The 18113-nt window shown below is 43.8% G+C and overlaps 1 protein-coding gene across 2 annotated transcripts in view; it reads left to right on the top strand.

Annotated features, from left to right (window-relative positions):
- LOC135219537 (vam6/Vps39-like protein) overlaps window positions 1–18113 on the top strand; it is a 405404-nt gene that overhangs the window by 349829 nt on the left and 37462 nt on the right. For both annotated transcript variants that reach the window (XM_064256380.1, XM_064256379.1), the window contains exon 17: window positions 99–233. In XM_064256380.1, coding sequence (XP_064112450.1) covers window positions 99–233 — 135 coding nt within the window. The remainder of the gene's footprint in view (window positions 1–98; window positions 234–18113) is intronic.

Below are 18113 nucleotides of genomic sequence, written 5' to 3'. Positions count from 1 at the left end.
CTTTTCATCATTACACTGTTCTAAGGTTTGGACATCATAGGTATTGTATGTTTAATGGAGTATTCATAAAAATGCTAACTTTTGCTATTTATTTCCAGGCATTAAAAATATTGCCAGATGAAGTAAGATTGCAGGTATTGCAGCCATTTATCCATACCTCCTTGAGTTACACTGGTGCTATTTGTAGGAAGAAGCAGATCTTTAGAGGACTAACACAGTCACTTAAATTACAGGTCTGTATGTATTAGTTTCTTGAAGTTCTTACAAAGTTTCAAAGGGTTAGTGATTTATTTGAGTTGACTTAGTATTCACAGGGGATGAGTACCCATGAATAGTTAAAACTTGTGAATACTTACAACCCCCTCTCTTGAAAGTTCAAATACCAGATGTCTACTTTAAATCACATCCTACTTCAAATATGCCTTAAATTACAATCCTATTACTGTATATTAATCTTTGAGATTATATTATTAATATATTTTCAAAGTCATCTTAAGTATTTCATACACTCAGAACCACTCCTTCCAAGGCCCACTGTGTGACAAGGCTGGTCACTGAGTGCCCAAACGGAGCTTCCCTTGTTCTCTCCTGACCCATTCTGCTTTTGTGTTCCTTGTTTTTTGTGCATTTTTATGCTTTGAGTGCAATTGCTAAATAACCCTTCATGGTGCCAAAGAAAGTTCCAAGTGCTAGCACTTATGTAAAAATGGCAAGAAACACTACAGAATTTAAGAAAGAACTCATAGCAAAGTGTTGGAGAGTGTTGCATGCTGATCACAGTAAGGAAATGCCTGCAAGTGCTGCTGTTGGTGAATTTAAGGCCAGCTGAGGCTGGTCTAAAAAATTCAGAAAGAGAACAGGCATACATAAGTGATTAAGGACACGTTTGTCAAGTGGAGTGATGTAAAAGATTTTGTGGAGAATTATCATCCCAACAAAGCTGTTGTAAATCTGTGTCTCCAACATCTTTTAATGACAATGCCGTGTTCCACTTTTAGCAAATTTTAAAAGAGACGCCAGAAGCCAGAAACAGATGTGTCTGGACAGTTTTGTTGTGCGGCAGGGGTCCAGTGGCTCTCAAGCTGGTCCTAATGCCAGTAAAAACCGAAGAGGGAAGTAACCCCAGATAGGTCCTTGATATAATTTTTTTAAAAATTATGTAAAAATTAAGGAAATTCCATTCTACCCCGCATCTTTCTATTTAGATCCAGAGCTGTCAGTTATGTCAACTAATGTGACAGGAGGGGAAGCAAGTGTTGTTGGTTTACAGTACAGTCAACCCCCATATTCGCGTTCTCGAGATTCGTGGACTCACTTATTCACTGATTTTTCTTTGGACCACATCTACCCATTATTCACAAGGAATTCACCTATTCGCAGCTTTTTCTTATGATAAATATTCACTAATTAGTGTACTCTGTTATTATTTTCATGACTAAATACATTTTTATGGTACAAAAGTGACTAATTTTTAAAGTGGTAAGTTTAATAAGATTAAATATTCACATAAAAATAATTTCTCTCTCTCTCTCTCTCTCTGTTACAGAGATGCATATTTTTCGTATGATAAATAAATGATTTGCTAATTTTCAAATATTAATATTAGTGTAAACCGCAATAAGGAAATAGTGAAGTAGTAAGATTTTAATTTATGAATAAAAAAATTATGTAAGCATGAAGGCAATCCCAGTCCTCCTGCATCTTTCTCCATTGTGTTGTGTTGCTACAAAATGTTCATATAATTTCTCTCTCCCTCTCTCTTTTACTGAGAAGAGAATTTTTATGGTATACATGTACAGCCAGCAACAAAACCGGTGTCCCCCACCAAGCCTGGCTCAGAGAGAACATGCCCTTCTTGTCCTGAAAGGTGGTCCTCGTTCAAACAACCAGTACATAGTTAGAATGGTTCGAATGGGAGGAGGAGGGAAATTACTGTAGTCAGGCAAAGAAATTCAATAACGAATGAAATATATATGGACAGAGAGCGAGAGAGAGCGCATTGTTTCAAATCGTTATCATATTTTCTATATAAAGAAAGCCTTAGATATTGTTGGAACTGACTATTCATATTAACCCTTAAACGCTGAGCCGGTATTTCCGAAAGTGTCTCCCGTATGCCAGGGCGTTCGGGAGTGAGCGCCGAAGAGGAAAAAATTTTTTGTCAAAAAATCACAGCACGCTTGGTTTTAAGATTAAGAGTTCATTTTTGGCTCCTTTTTTGTCATTGCCTGAAGTATAGTATGCAACCATCAGAAATGAAAAAAATATCATTATCATATATAAATATTGGAATATATGACAATGCAAAAAACAAATTTCATACATAATTATATACAAATCGTGCTGTGAGCAAAACGGTTAAAACTAATGAGTTAGTTTTTTTCTTGTTGTATTGTACACTAAATTGCGATGATTTTGGTATATAACAATTGTAAAATGATCAAAGCAACACAGAGAAAATATTATCACTATGATGCATGAATTCATAATGTGCGGACGTAAAAAAGTTTTTTTTTTAAATTCGCCATAAATTGAGATATTGTGCTAGAGACTTCCAGTTTGTTGCAAAATGAAGGTAATTGATTGAATATTACTAGATTGTAAGTGTTGTAGCTTACAATTGCAGTTTTCGACCATTTTGGTCTATTTAAATTTGATCGAAGGTCGATTTTTTTCTATTTATCGTTATTTATATGAAAATGTTTCAAAACTGATAGAAGCTACAACCATGAGGTATTTTTTGCTGTATTCTACATGAAATAGCGCACATTTTCATATATAAAACTTTATGTAACGGCTAATATAAAATGGTGCAAACATTACGACAATCCGACGAAAGAATTCCTGATTTTTTCAGTAGTTACCGTGAGGACGTAAGGAAAAAGTTTTTTTCAAAAATTCACCTTAAATCGAAATATTGCGAAATGAAGATAAATGATTGAATGTTATTAGAATGTAAGAGTTTTAGCTTACAATTGTGTTTTTCGACCATTTCGGTCGAATCAAAGTTGACTGAAGGTTGAAATTTTGGCACTTATCGTGATTTATATGAAAATATTTCAAAACTGATAAAAGTTAACCATGGGTTGTTTTTTGTTGTATTCTACATGGAATTGCACATGTTTTCATATATAAAACTTTATGTAACAGCTAATATAAAATGGTGCAAACATTACAACAATCCGACGAAAGAATTTCTGATTTTTTCGGTAGTCACCGCGCTGACATAAGGAAAAAGTTTTTTTCAAAATTCACTGTAAATCGAAATATATTGCTAGAGACTTCCAATTTGTTGCAAAATGAAGGTAAATGATTGAATGTTACTAGAATGTAAGAGTTTTAGCTTACAATTGCGTTTTTCGACCATTTCGGTCGCATCAAATTTGACCGAAGGTTGAAATTTTGGCACTTATTGTTATTTATATAAAAATATTTCAAAACTGATAAAAGCTACAACCAAGGGGTGTTTTTTGTTGTATTCTACATGAAATTGCAAACATTATCATATATAAAACTTTATGTAACGGCTAATATAAAACGGTGCAAACATTACGACAAACACGACAAACTGACTGAAGAATTTCAGATTTTTTCGGCAGTTACCGCACGGACGTAAAGAAAGTTATTTTCAAAAATTCACCATAAATTAAAATATTGTGCTATAGACTTCCAATTTGTTGCAAAATTAAGGTAAATGATTGAATATTACTAGAATGTAAGAGATTTAGCTTACAATTGCGTTTTTCGACCATTTCGGTTGAGTCAAAGTTGACCAAAGGTTGAAATTTTGGCATTTATCGTGATTTATATGAAAATATTTCAAAACTGATAAAAGCTACAACAATGGGTTGTTTATTGTTGTATTCTACATGAAATTGTGCACATTTTCATATATAAAACACTATGTAATGGCTAATAGAAAACGGTGCAAACATTACAACAATCCGACAAAAGAATTTCTCATTTTTTCGGAAAAGTTACCGCGCGGACGTAAGGAAAAAGTTTTTTAAAAAAATCACTGTAAATCAAAATATTGTGCTAGAGACTTCCAATTTGTTGCAAAATGAAGGTAAATGATCGAATATTAATAGAATGTAAGAGTTTTTGCTTACAATTGCATTTTTCTACCATTTTGGTCGAGTCAAAGTTGACCGTAGGTTGAAATTTTGGCACATTGTTATTTATATGAAAATATTTTAAAACTGATAAAAGCTACAACCATGGGTTCTTTTTTGTTGTATTCTACATGAAATTGCACACACATTTTCATATATAAAACTTTATGTAATGGCTAATATAAAACGGCGCAAACATTACGACAATCCGACGAAAGAATTTCTGATTTTTTCGGCAGAGTTATCACATGGACGTAAGGAAAAAGTTTTTTCAAAAATTCACCGTCAATCAAAATATTGTGCTAGCAACTTCCAATTTGTTGCAAAATGAAGGTAAATGATTGAATATTACGAGAATGTAAGAGTTTTAGCTTACAATTGTGTTTTTCGACCATTTCGGTTGAGTCAAAGTTGACTGAAGGTTGAAATTTAGGCACTTATCGTTATTTATATGAAAATATTTCAAAATTGATAAAAGTTACAACCATGGGTTGTTTTTGTTGTATTCTACTTTTTAGCGTCGACGTATTTTACGACAATTAAGCACCCGACAGATAATTTTCTTCGACGTAAAATACATCCAATAGGCTTTTAAGGGTTAATATTACATATTCAGAGGAAAATATCCTTGTTTTTCATTATCCTATAAGCAGCTGTATTCTCTCTCTCTCTCTCTCTATCTCCTCTCTCTCTCTCTCTCTCTCTATCATCTCTCTCTCCTCTCTCTCTCTCTCTCTCTCTCTCTCTTCTCTCTCTCATTCTGTCCTCTATCACCTGGATCCTGGCCGATACCGATACCTGTTCCCTCCTTAGCATTGTTATGTAGAATATATATTGTTACTAAAACCATTCTTGTTCTATGGTTATTGTATATTAAAGGTTCAAAAGTTGAAAGGGCATATAATAGGGTTACTTTATAAACAATTTCAAAGATATGTTGTATTGAAAAATAACATCAAGTATAACTATTAATTATTTAATCTCTTTTTTTTACCTGGTTACAGTTTGGCTTATATTATGACTACCATTAGAAGACTTTTTAACAATTTAGGTATGTAGTGCTTACTCAAATTCACTAATGTATACTTTTATTCTGAGTTTTAATTTATATATTGGCTACAAACAGTTAACAGACTCATTTCTTTAGATTATGAAAGGTCCTGGTAATGGAGGGGTTAATCTTTTGCCTCGTTACAATACATAAATTGGTGTTCTATTAAGTAATCCCCCAAAAAATGAGATACCGGTACATAAATAAAAAGAAGTTTGTTCATGAAACTTACCTGTCAGATATATTATATATAGCTGTATTCTCTGAAGTCCGACAGAATTTCTAAAAACTTACGACACACGTAGTGGGAGTAGGGTGGTTAGTACCCATTCCCGCCGCTGGGAGGCGGGTATCAGGAACCATTCCCATTTTCTATCAGATTTCTTCTGTCGCCGGTGTTGTAAACAACTGTTTACAGCACCTCCGCCTCAGGATTTTGGAAAACTTTTCATTGGCTTGAGTATCCTCTTGACTTTTTGGTTTTTTGTTATTGGATCGATAGCTTGGCATACGTGACTTTGGATTGTTTTGATTTTGGCTTGGTTTTTTTTTCCTTAAATATGTCTGGATCTAGTTCGGCTAGCACCAGGGTATGTATGAAAGATGAATGCAAGGTGAGGCTACCAAAGGCCTTGGTTGATCCTCACACACTGTGTAAAGGTTGTAGGGGACAAGTTTGTAGGTTTGATTTTCGCTGCAATGAGTGCGAAAGTTTGAGTGATGTGCAATGGAAGACGTATGAATCCTACGTTAATAAATTAGAGCGTGACAAGATCAGGAGGTCTTCCTCCAGGAGTAAATCGGGTAGCAGACAGGGTATTAATGTAACCCCTTCTAACCCTCCTTTAGATTTTGTGTCTCCTAACCCCGCAGTGTTGCCTTCGGGCCCTCAAGTGGTGTCTGCGGAGGGTAATGCCCTTTCGCTTATTTTGGATTCATTGAAAACGCTTGAATCTAAAGTTCTTGCTCTTGAAAACAGGCAAAGTGCTCAGTGCAGTGATAGTGCCCCTAGTGAAGTGGAGGGGGCGTCAGATCGGCCCTATAGCGCCTCTAGGCTGGGACCTCTGCCGGACTCCCAGGACTCAGGGAGAGGGCATGTCAAAGGCCGAAGGAGGGTTACGGGGATCCCCCACCCGATCTGACGGGTCCCTTCAGCAGTTCCTGTGGACGCTTCCCAGGCTGCTAAGGACCGTGCTCGAGCACGCATCTTGAGAGATTGTTTCTCGTCTTCCGACTCGTCCTCCCCGCGCAAGGGTGGGAATCTCGTCCGGATTCGCGACCTTTGAAGAGGACTCTTCAAGATCAAGACGCTTCATGTCATGCTATGTCTGATTGGCATTCTTCTCCGGAAAGCGTAGCCTTTCCGCCACAGAAGAAGTCTAGGACGTCATCTGATGATGACGCCTTCGAGCGCCCAGTTCGCTCTAGAGCCAAGGCTGTTGCCTGGAGAAGGAAGAAGGGCGTCCCCTTCGCCCCTCGCCTTCTCACAGGCACAGCTCGTCTCCTCCTCGTAAGGAGACTTCTCAGACTGAGATAATCCTTGCTATGCAACGGCAAACTGGACGCTTTACTTAAGCAGAAAGAGACGGTTCCTCGTCGCAAGAAAGACGACAGACTTCCGATCAAGAGAACAAGACAGTCTTCTCCGCCTGCTCCTCTTTCGTCCCCGTCTCCTGGTATTTCGCCCTCTAGACTTCATTCTTCTCCCCAGTGTTCGTCTAGAGGTGGCGGTAGACGTCATGAAAGAGAGAGGTCTCATCACGCTCTCTCTTCTCGACGAGAAGACGTTCGGCATTCCGACCTCGACGTTTCTTTCTGCTGGCGACGATGTTGTTCCTGTCGGACGAACTTCAGTACGTTCTACTCCTCTTCGACATGCTCGTGTCGACGCTCAACGGGACGCTCGTCAGGTGGCAGGCCCTGTTTCTTCGCGGGACGTTCGTAGGGACGCTTCGCGGGAAGTTAGGAGAGACGCTCCGCTCGACGCTTCTTTTGACGCTTCGCTGGACGCTCGGTTGGGCGCTGATTTGGACGCTTCATTGGACGCTAGGTTGGACGCTCCGATGGACGCTAGTAAACATAGTCGTAAGAGCACTTTGGGCGCGAATGTGGAAGTTCGCTATCACTCGGACGCTGTTCCCGAGGCTTTTGCTGACACTTCACGTCTTCCTACATCTTCACGTTCTCCTCAAGTTGTGATTTCTGACCCTGTGACTGTTAAGGATTCTGTTAAGGGTCCGCTACCCTCTTCTTCTCGACATCGTTCTGACATGAGACTTGGAGCGAAAGGACTTTGGCCTCTTCCTTCGGGGTTTCACTCGGGTAAGGAAGAAGGGGAACTAAGCTGTTCTTCTGAGGATGTTGACGAAGAACAACCTTCGACGTCGGCTTCTTCAGACTACCAAGTATTGGCTCGGCTGCTTCGTGATTCGTTTGGGGATACCTTCCTTCCTTCTGCCCCTCCTTCTCCTCCATCGCAGTTTTCGTCGTCGAAAGCAAGCAAGATGCCAGGGTTTGTGAAAATGAAGACGTCGTTGTCTACCAAGAGAGCTTTCCGTAAGGTTAACACCTGGATGGAGTCTAGGAAAGCAAAGGGAAGGACCACTTTCGCCCTGCCTCCGTCTAGACTTAGCGGTAAGGCAGGGATGTGGTATGAAACCGGCGAAGAGTTAGGATTGAAGGTTCCTACGTCAGCGCAAGGAGATTCACCAGCGTTGGTGGATGCCTCAAGGAGATCTCTTTTAGCCTCAGCTAAAGTGTCGTGGGACGACTTCGGAACTTGACCATCTGTTGAAGGGACTTTTTAGGTCCTTGGAAGTCTTTAACTTCTTAGACTGGTGTCTCGGAGTTTTAGAAAACCACCAGTTCTCGTAAGCCAGATTCGATCAGCTTGGGGGAGCTGTCCAGTGTATTGTCATGCATGGACAAGGCCGTCAGGGATGGCTCAGAGGAGTTAGCCTCTCATTTTTCAGCAGGCGTGTTGAAGAAAAGATCGCTCTATTGCAACTTTGCGGCTAAGTCTGTCTCTCCCTCACAGAGGACAGAACTTTTGTATGCGCCTTTTTCGAGTCATCTCTTCCCCCAGGCTATGGTGAAGGATCTGGCAGTAAGTCTTCAGGAAAAAGCCACTCAAGACCTTTTGACCCAGTCGTCGAGACGTCCTGCTGGCCCTTCCACGTCTTCAGGAGTCCAATCGAATAGAAAGCAGAAGCCCTTTCGTGGAGGGACTTCCGCTAGATCGTCACCCCGAGGAAGAAGTCTTCTTAAAGGTAGAGCCCCGGCTAAGTCTAGGGGCAAGAAGTGAGAGATCCTTCCTTCAGTCACCGGTAGGAGCCAGGCTGCAGTTGTTTGGAGAGGCCTGGAGAGAAAGAGAGGCAGACACCTGGTCTCTCAACGTCATAGAGAAGGGGTACAAGATCCCTTTCGTAAAGCCGCCCCCGCTGACTTCCACTCCCAGGGACTTGTCCCCGTCGTATCCTCGAGAAAAGCGGAAGATACTCTTCGACCTGCTCGAGCAGATGCTCAAGAAGCGAGCAGTGGAACAGGTCTTAGACCTGGCAACGCCAGGATTTTACAACAGATTGTTTCTTGTACCGAAACAATCGGGAGGGTGGCGGCCGGTCTTGGACGTAAGTCGTCTAAACCTCTTTATAGAGAAGCAGAGGTTCAAGATGGAGACACCTCAGTCAGTTCTGGGGGCCTAAAGGCCTGGAGATTGGATGGTATCACTCGACCTTCAGGACGCCTACTTTCACGTCCCGATACATCCCCAATCTATGAAGTACCTTCGGTTCGTCCTGAAAGGGAAGGTCTTTCAGTTCAGGGCTCTTTGTTTCGGACTGAGTACGGCCCCATTTGTCTTCACCATCTTAATGAAGAACGTGGCGAGGTGGCTCCATCTTTCCAACATCAGGATCTCGCTCTATCTGGACGACTGGCTCATACGAGCCTCTTCGCAGACCCGGTGCCTGAAGGACCTGCAAACGACTCTGTCTTTAGCTGTGTCCCTGGGACTTCTGGTGAACTTCGAAAAGTCACATCTGACCCCAACACAGTCCATCGTGTATCTGGGGATTCAGATAGATTCAGTGGCTTTTCGGGCTTTTCCGTCCCAGGAGCATCAGCAACAAGGCATAGAAAAAGTGTCAGCCTTTCTAGGGAAGGATTCATGCTCGGTGAGGGAATGGATGAGTCTGCTGGGGACCATTTCCTCGCTGGAGAAGTTTGTTTCCCTGGGGAGGCTACACCTCCGACCTCTTCAGTTCTTCCTGTCGGACAGCTGGACAGACAAGGACAACTTCGACATGAGGTTAACCATCTCAGAAGAGGTAAAGAGCCATCTAAGATGGTGGCTCGATCCATGGAAGCTGTCAGAGGGCATATCCCTCAAGCTTTGGAACCCCGACCTAGTGTTGTTCTCCGACGCGTATCCACGGGGTGGGGAGCAACACTAGGGGGGGAGGAAGTGTCAGGCACCTGGAGAGGGGAACAGGTAGCCTGGCATATCAACTTCAAAAGAGCTGGCAGCTGTTCAGTTAGCGCTCCAGTTCTTTCAGGACAAAGTCTCCCGTCGAGTAGTCCAAGTCAACTCGGTACAACCACCAAGCCCTGGCATACTTGAAGAAACAAGGAGGAACACACTCTCGCTCCCTGTTGCTCTAGCGAAAGAGATTCTGCTTTGGGCGAAGGCGAGAGAGATCACGATCTTGACAAGGTTTCATTGCCGGAGTCGAGAACGTCCGTGCGGATCTCCTCAGTCGACAAGGACGTTGGCTGCCGACAGAGTGGACCCTCAATCAGGACGTATGCCAGGAGCTGTGGGGGTTTTGGGGAGTCCTTTGGTGGACATTTTTGCAACATCAAGAACGGCGAGACTTCCTCTTTACTGCTCCCCGGTTCTCGATCTGGGGGCAGTAGCAGTAGACGCCCTTTTATGGGATTGGACGGGCCTAGATCTCTACGCATTTCCCCCCTTCAAGATTCTGGGGGAAGTGATGAGAAAGTTCGCAGCTTCGGAGGGGACGAGGTTGACGTTAATCGCCCCCTTTTGGCCCGCAGCGAACTGGTTCACAGAGGTGATGTCCTTCCTGGTGGATTTTCCGAGATCTCTTCCGTTAAGGAGAGATCTACTCAAACAGCCCCACTTCGAGAGGTACCACAAAAACCTCTCCGCTCTGGAGTCTGACTGCGTTCAGACTATCCAGAAGTTGGCCAGAGCGAGAGGTTTTTCGAAACCTGTGGCTAAAGCTATCGCCACCGCGAGAAGACCTTCATCAATCGCGGTTTACCAATCGAAGTGGGCAGCTTTTAGAAGCTGGTGTAGAAAGAAAGGAGTTTCCTCTACCACGACCTCTGTGAGCCAGATCGCCGACTTCCTACTTTATCTTAGACGAGATCTGAAGCTTGCAGTGTCAACCATTAAAGGCTACAGAAGTGTCTTACTGTGTGGTTTTTTGCCATAGAGGTCTTGACCTCGCTAATAACAAGGATCTCCATGATCTATTGAGATCTTTCGAGACCACCAAGGTGCCGCTACCAAAGTTACCTTCGTGGAACCTGGATGTGGTCCTCAAGTTTTTAATGTCAAGTCGCTTTGAACCTCTTTACTCTACATCTTTGCGAGATTTGACGAAGAAAACTGTATTCCTAACTGCTCTGACGATGGCGAAGAGAGTTAGCGAGATACAGGCTATTAGTAAACACGTCGGCTTCAAAGGGCATAATGCGGTCTGCTCTTTGGTTATGTCTTTTCTGGCTAAGAACGAAAACCCTTCCAATCCTTGGCCTAAAACGTTCGAGATCAAGGGTATGGCAGAGATCATTGGTCAAGAGCCAGAAAGAGTCCTGTGTCCTGTTAGGGCTCTTAGAGAATATCTTCGTAGAACAAAGGATTGTAGAGGTTCTGCGGAGAACTTATGGTGTTCGGTCAAGAGACCAAATATGCCCATGTCCAAGAATGCACTGGCATTCTTTTTAAGAAACACCATAAAGGAGGCGCACTCTTCTTGCAAAGACAGTGACTTTAGGCTGTTAAAAGTTAACGCGCACGAAGTAAGGGCTATTTCGACCTCGATAGCCTTTCAGAAAAATATGGCCCTCAAAGATATTTTAAGTGCCACTTTTTGGAGGAGTAACTCAGTGTTCGCCTCGCACTACCCACGGGAAGTGAGAACAACATATGAAAACTGTTACTCTCTTGGACCATACGTCGCCGCAGACACTATTTTGGGGGCAGGAGGTAGCGCTCATCCTTTCCCATAGAAAAGGGTAGGTGAGTTTTTAATAATTGTAATGTTTATGGTTGTAGGGTCGGCCGCCGGATGCGGTCGTCCCTTCTTTTAGCCTTTGGTATATGGGAGTATTTTGTTAGGCTAACTTAGGTGGTGGTTTTGCCTCGTTGCCCTCAGAAGTATGGTCATGGTCTAGTCACATTGTGGTCCCGTCCCCGTTGACAGATCATCTAGAACGCACCAACTACACAGGTCACTACCTTGTTGGTAACTCAAGTGAAGCAGATGTATGTTTCCTAAAATCCTTTTCTGTTTCTCCCACCGCCAAAGGTGGGATTCAGCTATATATATATCTGACAGGTAAGTTTCATGAACAAAATGATATTGTTAAGATACAATAAAGTTTGTTCATACTTACCTGGCAGATATTTATATTTTAAGTACCCACCCACCTCCCCTCAGGAGACAGTGGAGATAGAAATCTGATAGAAAATGGGAATGGTTCCTGATACCCGCCTCCCAGCGGCGGGAATGGGTACTAACCACCCTACTCCCACTACGTGTGTCGTAAGTTTTTAGAAATTCTGTCGGACTTCAGAGAATACAGCTATATATATATCTGACAGGTAAGTATGAACAAACTTTATTGTATCTTAACAATATCATATTAAGAAAGGACCAGAGTTTATTTCTCAGTATAGATCAACTAAACATTCAACTGAAAAAAAGGACAAATCTCTTTGCAAGTTCCAACTCATACTGGAATTGGACCATCTGAACTAAGTTAAAATTATAATTTTATCAAAGATAATATTCAATATAATTATTCTAGAAATGGAAAGAGGTACAGAAAATTAATATTATGCCAACTTTTATTTGGTGGGCTTTGTTAATATATACATTTTAGGAAGCCTAAAAGGATTTTAAGTTTCTGTACTAATGACAAAAGTATCAGCTGGTATCGGGCAGAAATTCACTGATACCGATACCACAAAAACTAGCCGATACCACCAATACCGATACTTGCGTATATCCCTAGATATGGCCAAGGATCACAAAACCGTAAATGGCTAACTCTACCAACTTGTGCTTGGCTGCATCTATTTTTGCTCTAGATTGACTGGACTATAATCACCTGCACTACCAATAATATATGAATCTGGTCACAAAGATGTTACACACCAGGTTTTGTAACCGTGGGTTGTATGAGTCATTAAAGCATAAATTTTGCAAGGGTATGATTTTATTAATTAATCTATGCTAAGAACACATTACTGGAGATGCTAATCTAGTACTACAGGATTTGTATTTATGGCATAACTTAGTTGAGTTACAAGTAGTATTTGAGTGTGATGGGCCACTTGGCTTTGCCCCTCACAACCATCTAGTCTACTTATATAATAACTAATTCTTTTTATCCACTTTGAGAAGGAGGGTGGGGGAGTAAATGACAGTTTGATGAACATATTGGTGGATGATATTCGTATTGGCAGAGGGGAAGGAGTCGTAAGGAGTTATTCTCTCTCTCCCTCTCTTCATTTTGAAGCAGGATGTTATTTAAGGTATACAGTGGACCCCCATATTCACGTTCTCCAGAGTCATGGACTCAAGCATTCATGGATTTCTCTCGGGAACATTTCCCCCAATATTCGCAGAAAATTTGCCTATTCGTGGAATTTTTCTGAGAAATATCCAGAAATTCCTTTTGTGATGAAACTATTAACCCTCTTGCATACAGGCTGAAAATATAATTGTGTAAGGTACACGACTTTTCCCCTGGGCTAAAAAGAACACGTGCATGGAAAAGTTTTTTTGGCAAAATTTGGTAAGTCCGAACTATAACTGATATACTCTTCTGGTTAGTGTTATTATGTCGGCAAAGCGCCTCAGCGGCGTGGTTGGTATAGTATTAGCGTCCCACCTCGGTGGTCGCAGGTTGATTCTCGGCCATTCCATTGAGGAGTGAGAGATGTGTATTTCTGGTGATAGAAATTCACTCTCGACGTGGTTCGGAAGTCACATAAAGCCGTTGGTCCCGTTGCTGAATAACCACTGGTTCCATGCAACGTAAAGACACCATACAAACAAACAATTATGTCGGCAAATAATTGAATTATTTTCTAAATCAATCAGAACATCTTTACGAGGCTTAGAAATAATAAAAACGATGTGATGAACGTGAAATTTTCAAGAAAAATTTTAGATATTTTTTGGAAATAATCATGAAAAATATAATACATATTTCTGGGCTCAGCTTGTGTCGGCCTATGAAATATCCTTAAATTCATTATTTCTAGGTAAAATTATCCTAAAATTACCAGAGAAAAAATAAAATCAAGAAAATGTCAGTTAAACTGACTCGCTCACTCTATAAAAGAAGTGTCGGTATGGAAATAGGGGCGAGTGGGATCACTACCACGAGTCATTTACCATTTAGACCTTCCAACATAAAATCCCCCACCTGAGAGAGCTGATACTAAAGGGTGATGCGACCGCTACTACTACTACTACTGACGCCAAGCGGAGAGCAGCGCCTCTAGCGGTCATCCTTAATTATTAGCTCGACAACGCTAGTTGCATCTTTTTTCACTCGTGTTGTTTTCGCTTTGGATTTATCCTTTTCAACGATGGAACGTGCTGCAATCGCTTCAGCTAAGTTAAGTGCCTCATAAGTAATAATTTTTGGTATTCCAGTCTTCCAGGGACCAGTATTTTCCGTTTTTTAGGTCATATATGGTCTCCCGGTTGACTCGTGGCGGCCTTGAGCCGCCTCGTGCTGTTAAGATTTCCCGGTCTTCCATACTGGGACATCTTATGCTTATGGGCTCTATTTTATGTTCATCGTTTTATTACATCGTATTTTAGAGTTAGGACACAGCCCATCCCTTTTACCTTTTATCTCTTAGTTTGGTATTTAGGGCTATACTACTGTGTTTTTCTGGCCCAGCATCCCAGCTCTTGCTCTTCATCGGCAACTGCTGGCTCCGAGTAGTCGACTGTTCTTCGGATCAGTTCGCCTCCTCCTGGGCTTCTTTCTCTTTTACTCAAGTGTCTCTTCTATCTTTTTACGATGTATTTATTTATTATCAGTGTTATTTAGGGTGTTAGGCTAGCCTAGGTGCCTTGTGCCATGTGTTGGTACAGTCTGGTTCACGTGGCCCCTCTGTGGTTGTGTTGCTATCGCGTCCTAGGCCACCTACGATCACGTGTCCCATTAGGCACCTTACCCTCCCCCTTCCCTCCCTACCATGTGGTAGGGAGGGGTCTGGTGGATCTCCTTGGTTGTCATGACAACCACCGTAGCCTACCTCCCTCTCCCTCCGAGGGGGCCAGAGGAGTTCCATACCAGCTGGGGGCTAGGGTGACCATTTGTCTCGGGTACCGGGTTACCTGACGGGTAGTAGTAGGGACGGGGGGGTAGGCCACCCCCCCTCTCTCTCTCGCCCGCCATGTTCACGCCGGGATTCCCCCCCCAACCCCTGTTTTTTCCCCATTCCAACCCGCCTTCCCCTACCATTAACAGGAAGCGGAGCTACCTGCTGAAGCCGGGAGCCCCTTCGGTTAAAGTCCATCTGGCTCCGCCAGCGGGTGGGTGGGAATTACTAGTGGTCTATATTGCTTGCCTACTATATCCTGATTTTCGCTACCGGAGGAGAGCTCGCTCCTTACCCGGGCACTCCTCTAGTAGACGGAAAGAGTCATATCTCATTCTATAAGGATATACCCTTACTGATACGATGATTATTGGTTTTATTAGTTTTACGTACTATCTCCGTCGTTCTCTGTCGTGGTTTCATGGCCCCTCACCACTCCTGGTTGGAACTTTTTTCCTGTCTCCGGCGTAAGCTGCAGACCCCCACCAACCGCCTATCTAACCACACGTATTGCGGCGGAGCACTAGTTTTAATCTAACTTACATGCTCCGGCATGCAGCGGAGTCTATGTTAGGCTGTAAGTGTGCACTCTGATACTCATGTATCTCTCCACTTACAGGCTACCAACTGCCAAGATCCAGGCTGTAACGCTGTTCTGCGCCCATGAAGAATGTAGGACCCACGCCCCGTGTGCCACTACCCACAACGGGATGATTGTTTGGCACCCTGAGGCATGCACCATCTGCTATGACCTCGTGAGTCAGCTTTTGGGTGGGGTAAGTAAACTCCTGGACATATTTCCTGTTATCAATGATTTACCCTTAGTTTTAAGCTCCTTTAAACCGTATCTCCGCCGCTAGAAGCTTCATATCGCCTTCTCTTGCAGGCTGCCGCCGTGAAAGAAGTCGCCCTAGCAACCCTGAAAGCTTGGGTAGGCGGCTTCGGGAAGAACGCCGCCAAGGGCCAGCCTTACATTTTAGATAAGAAGCTGGCCATCCAGATCTTCCCCGGAGGCAAGGCGACGGGGTACGTGGACCCCATCTCAGCAGCCCCACTCATAGCTTCCATCCAGCAGGAGGTGCAGCAGGCGTTTGGGTCCGTTTCGATGCAGGAGCCTGTTCCAGACGTAGCTAACCTGGATCTTAATCTTGAGCCTATGGTGGTAGGTGCGGAGGATTTGTTGGTTGAGGTAGGTGTTTCGGGCGCTCAAGGTCTACCCTTGAGCGCTCCTGGATCTTCTTCCCCGTGTTCCTTCTTCTTCCTCTTTTCAAGGCTTCACGGGATCTGAGATCCCTTCTCGTTCACCCGAAAAGCGTCTCTAGCGAGAACCGGCTCTCTCTGTACCCCTGAAGGTGAAGGGACAGAGAGAACAGAAGACCCTCCATAAGACGGCTAGGAAGTCTACCGATGCGGTGAAGGCGAAGCCTAGCTCTTCTCATTCGAAGAGCTCAAGAAGCAAGGCTTCTAAGGAGAAGGCCCGCGCTCCTGCCGAGCCAGTGCCTTCTCCGGCATCTACCGGATCTACTCCGGTAACTCCTGTTGGGGTGGCGGGACCTAGCTCTTTTGATCCCACCACTTTCTCAGCAGGAGTGTTGCAACAAGTGGGAGAGATGGTTGGCTCTCTCGGTACAAGGTTTGAGCAAATGTTTGCTCAACTTTCTAGTACCATCAACCAATCTGGTCAATCAATACAGGACCTCTCTAACCGAGTTAGGGAGCATGATGACCGCTTCGCTGGCCTCACTCAGGCCCCTCAAGCGAACTCCCCTGTGGCAGGTACTGGTCTCCTCCAGCTATCTCCTTATGAATCCCTACCAGCCTTCTCTATGGATAACCCTTGGAGGGTGGCAGCGTATGCCCCCTTCAAGGATGGCATGATTTCCATTCCGGAGTGTGGAACAAGAAGGATTGAGGACTTCGAGTTCTACCCCCCTGGACTGACTCAGCCTTTCATAGGGTATGCTAGGCTTACGGTGACTGCTCTCAATAGGGAGGATAAGATCTCTAGAGAGACTGTGCTGTATAGTAGGGATCACGCACAGAGGGAATGGGTTCACTGCCTGGAGGATTGGGATTGTACCAATACCAAACTCTGGCCAGGCATTCAAGAGCCCCTTCACTATCTTTGCTATGGAGGAGGAGGCTTCTCTTCCATTCGCTACTAAGATAGTAGAAGCGACTCTCCAAGCAGTCCTTAAAGACGAGCCCATGCCACAATTGAGAGAGGCGGAATCAACATCTCCTCTCTTTCCGTCCTTCGGAGAATTGTGGGAGAACCTACCTGCCACTTTCTCAGTAGGTAAGCTGAAGCCAGACTGTGCGATGGATCAGTTTGGCGAGAAGCTCCCGAGGCTGCCTGATAGCCTTATTCAGGCAGAATTCGACGCCCGCACAAGATTTGGGAGATCTCTTAACTCCCTTATCATTACGGAGATGGCTGCTCTTTCCTATGCTACGGAACCACTTTTTAAAATACTGGCTAAATCCCAGCTCCAGTCGGTTCAAGCTGATGCCTTTGACTTCTTTTCGGCCAGAAGGAACTGTTGAAAGCATGTTTTGCAGGAGGCAACTATTAGGCACGAGCCTAATAGGCTTCTAGCTTCCAGCATGTGGGGGTGCGGACCTCTTCCCAGAAGCTTCTGTGATGAGTGCATCACGAGGCTGCTAGGCTTAACCAGAGCCTTAGAGCCAGATGGGGCATCTCTTCCAAGAGGAAGCAAGAGAGCGCCCCTGCTGCTGGTAAGAAATTGAAGAAAACTGGTAGGAGGTTCCAACCCTACCAAAAACAGCAGCAACAACAACATTTCGTCCAAGCCGTCCCAGTTACACAACAGGGGCAGCCTTCGACTTCTAAGCAGACACAGCCCATTCTCCTGTTGTCTCCTCAGAATCAGCCCTCGACCTCATACACCGTCTCCCCAGCTTTCAACTCAATGTATGAAAGCCAAGCCTTCCCAACCTTCAACAGGTTTTCTAGGGGGAGCAGAGCTAGAGGTCACTTTCGCCAACGAGGCACAGGAAGAGCTGCAAGAGGCAAGCACTTCAGAGGAGGGCGCGGAGGTCAACCCGCTCAACAACAGTGAGGCTCCCCAGGTAGGAGGGAGGCTGTTCCTCTTCCGTCACAGGTGGGGGTTCAGCAAATGGGCACAGAGTATTGTGTCCAAAGGATTGGGTTGGAGTTGGATCAAAGATCCTCCTCCAAACAGATCATTCTATCAGATACCATCAAAGGAGTTGACAGATTATGCGGAAGAACTCCTTCAGAAAGGAGCTATTGCGAGAGTCAAGCATCTAAAATTTCAAGGTCGCTTGTTCAGCGTGCCAAAGAAAGGCTCAACAAAAA

The sequence above is a fragment of the Macrobrachium nipponense genome, chromosome 1 (genome assembly GCF_015104395.2).
Source record: "Macrobrachium nipponense isolate FS-2020 chromosome 1, ASM1510439v2, whole genome shotgun sequence".
NCBI lineage: Eukaryota > Metazoa > Arthropoda > Malacostraca > Decapoda > Palaemonidae > Macrobrachium > Macrobrachium nipponense.
This window is presented reverse-complemented; position numbering and strand designations above follow the sequence as displayed.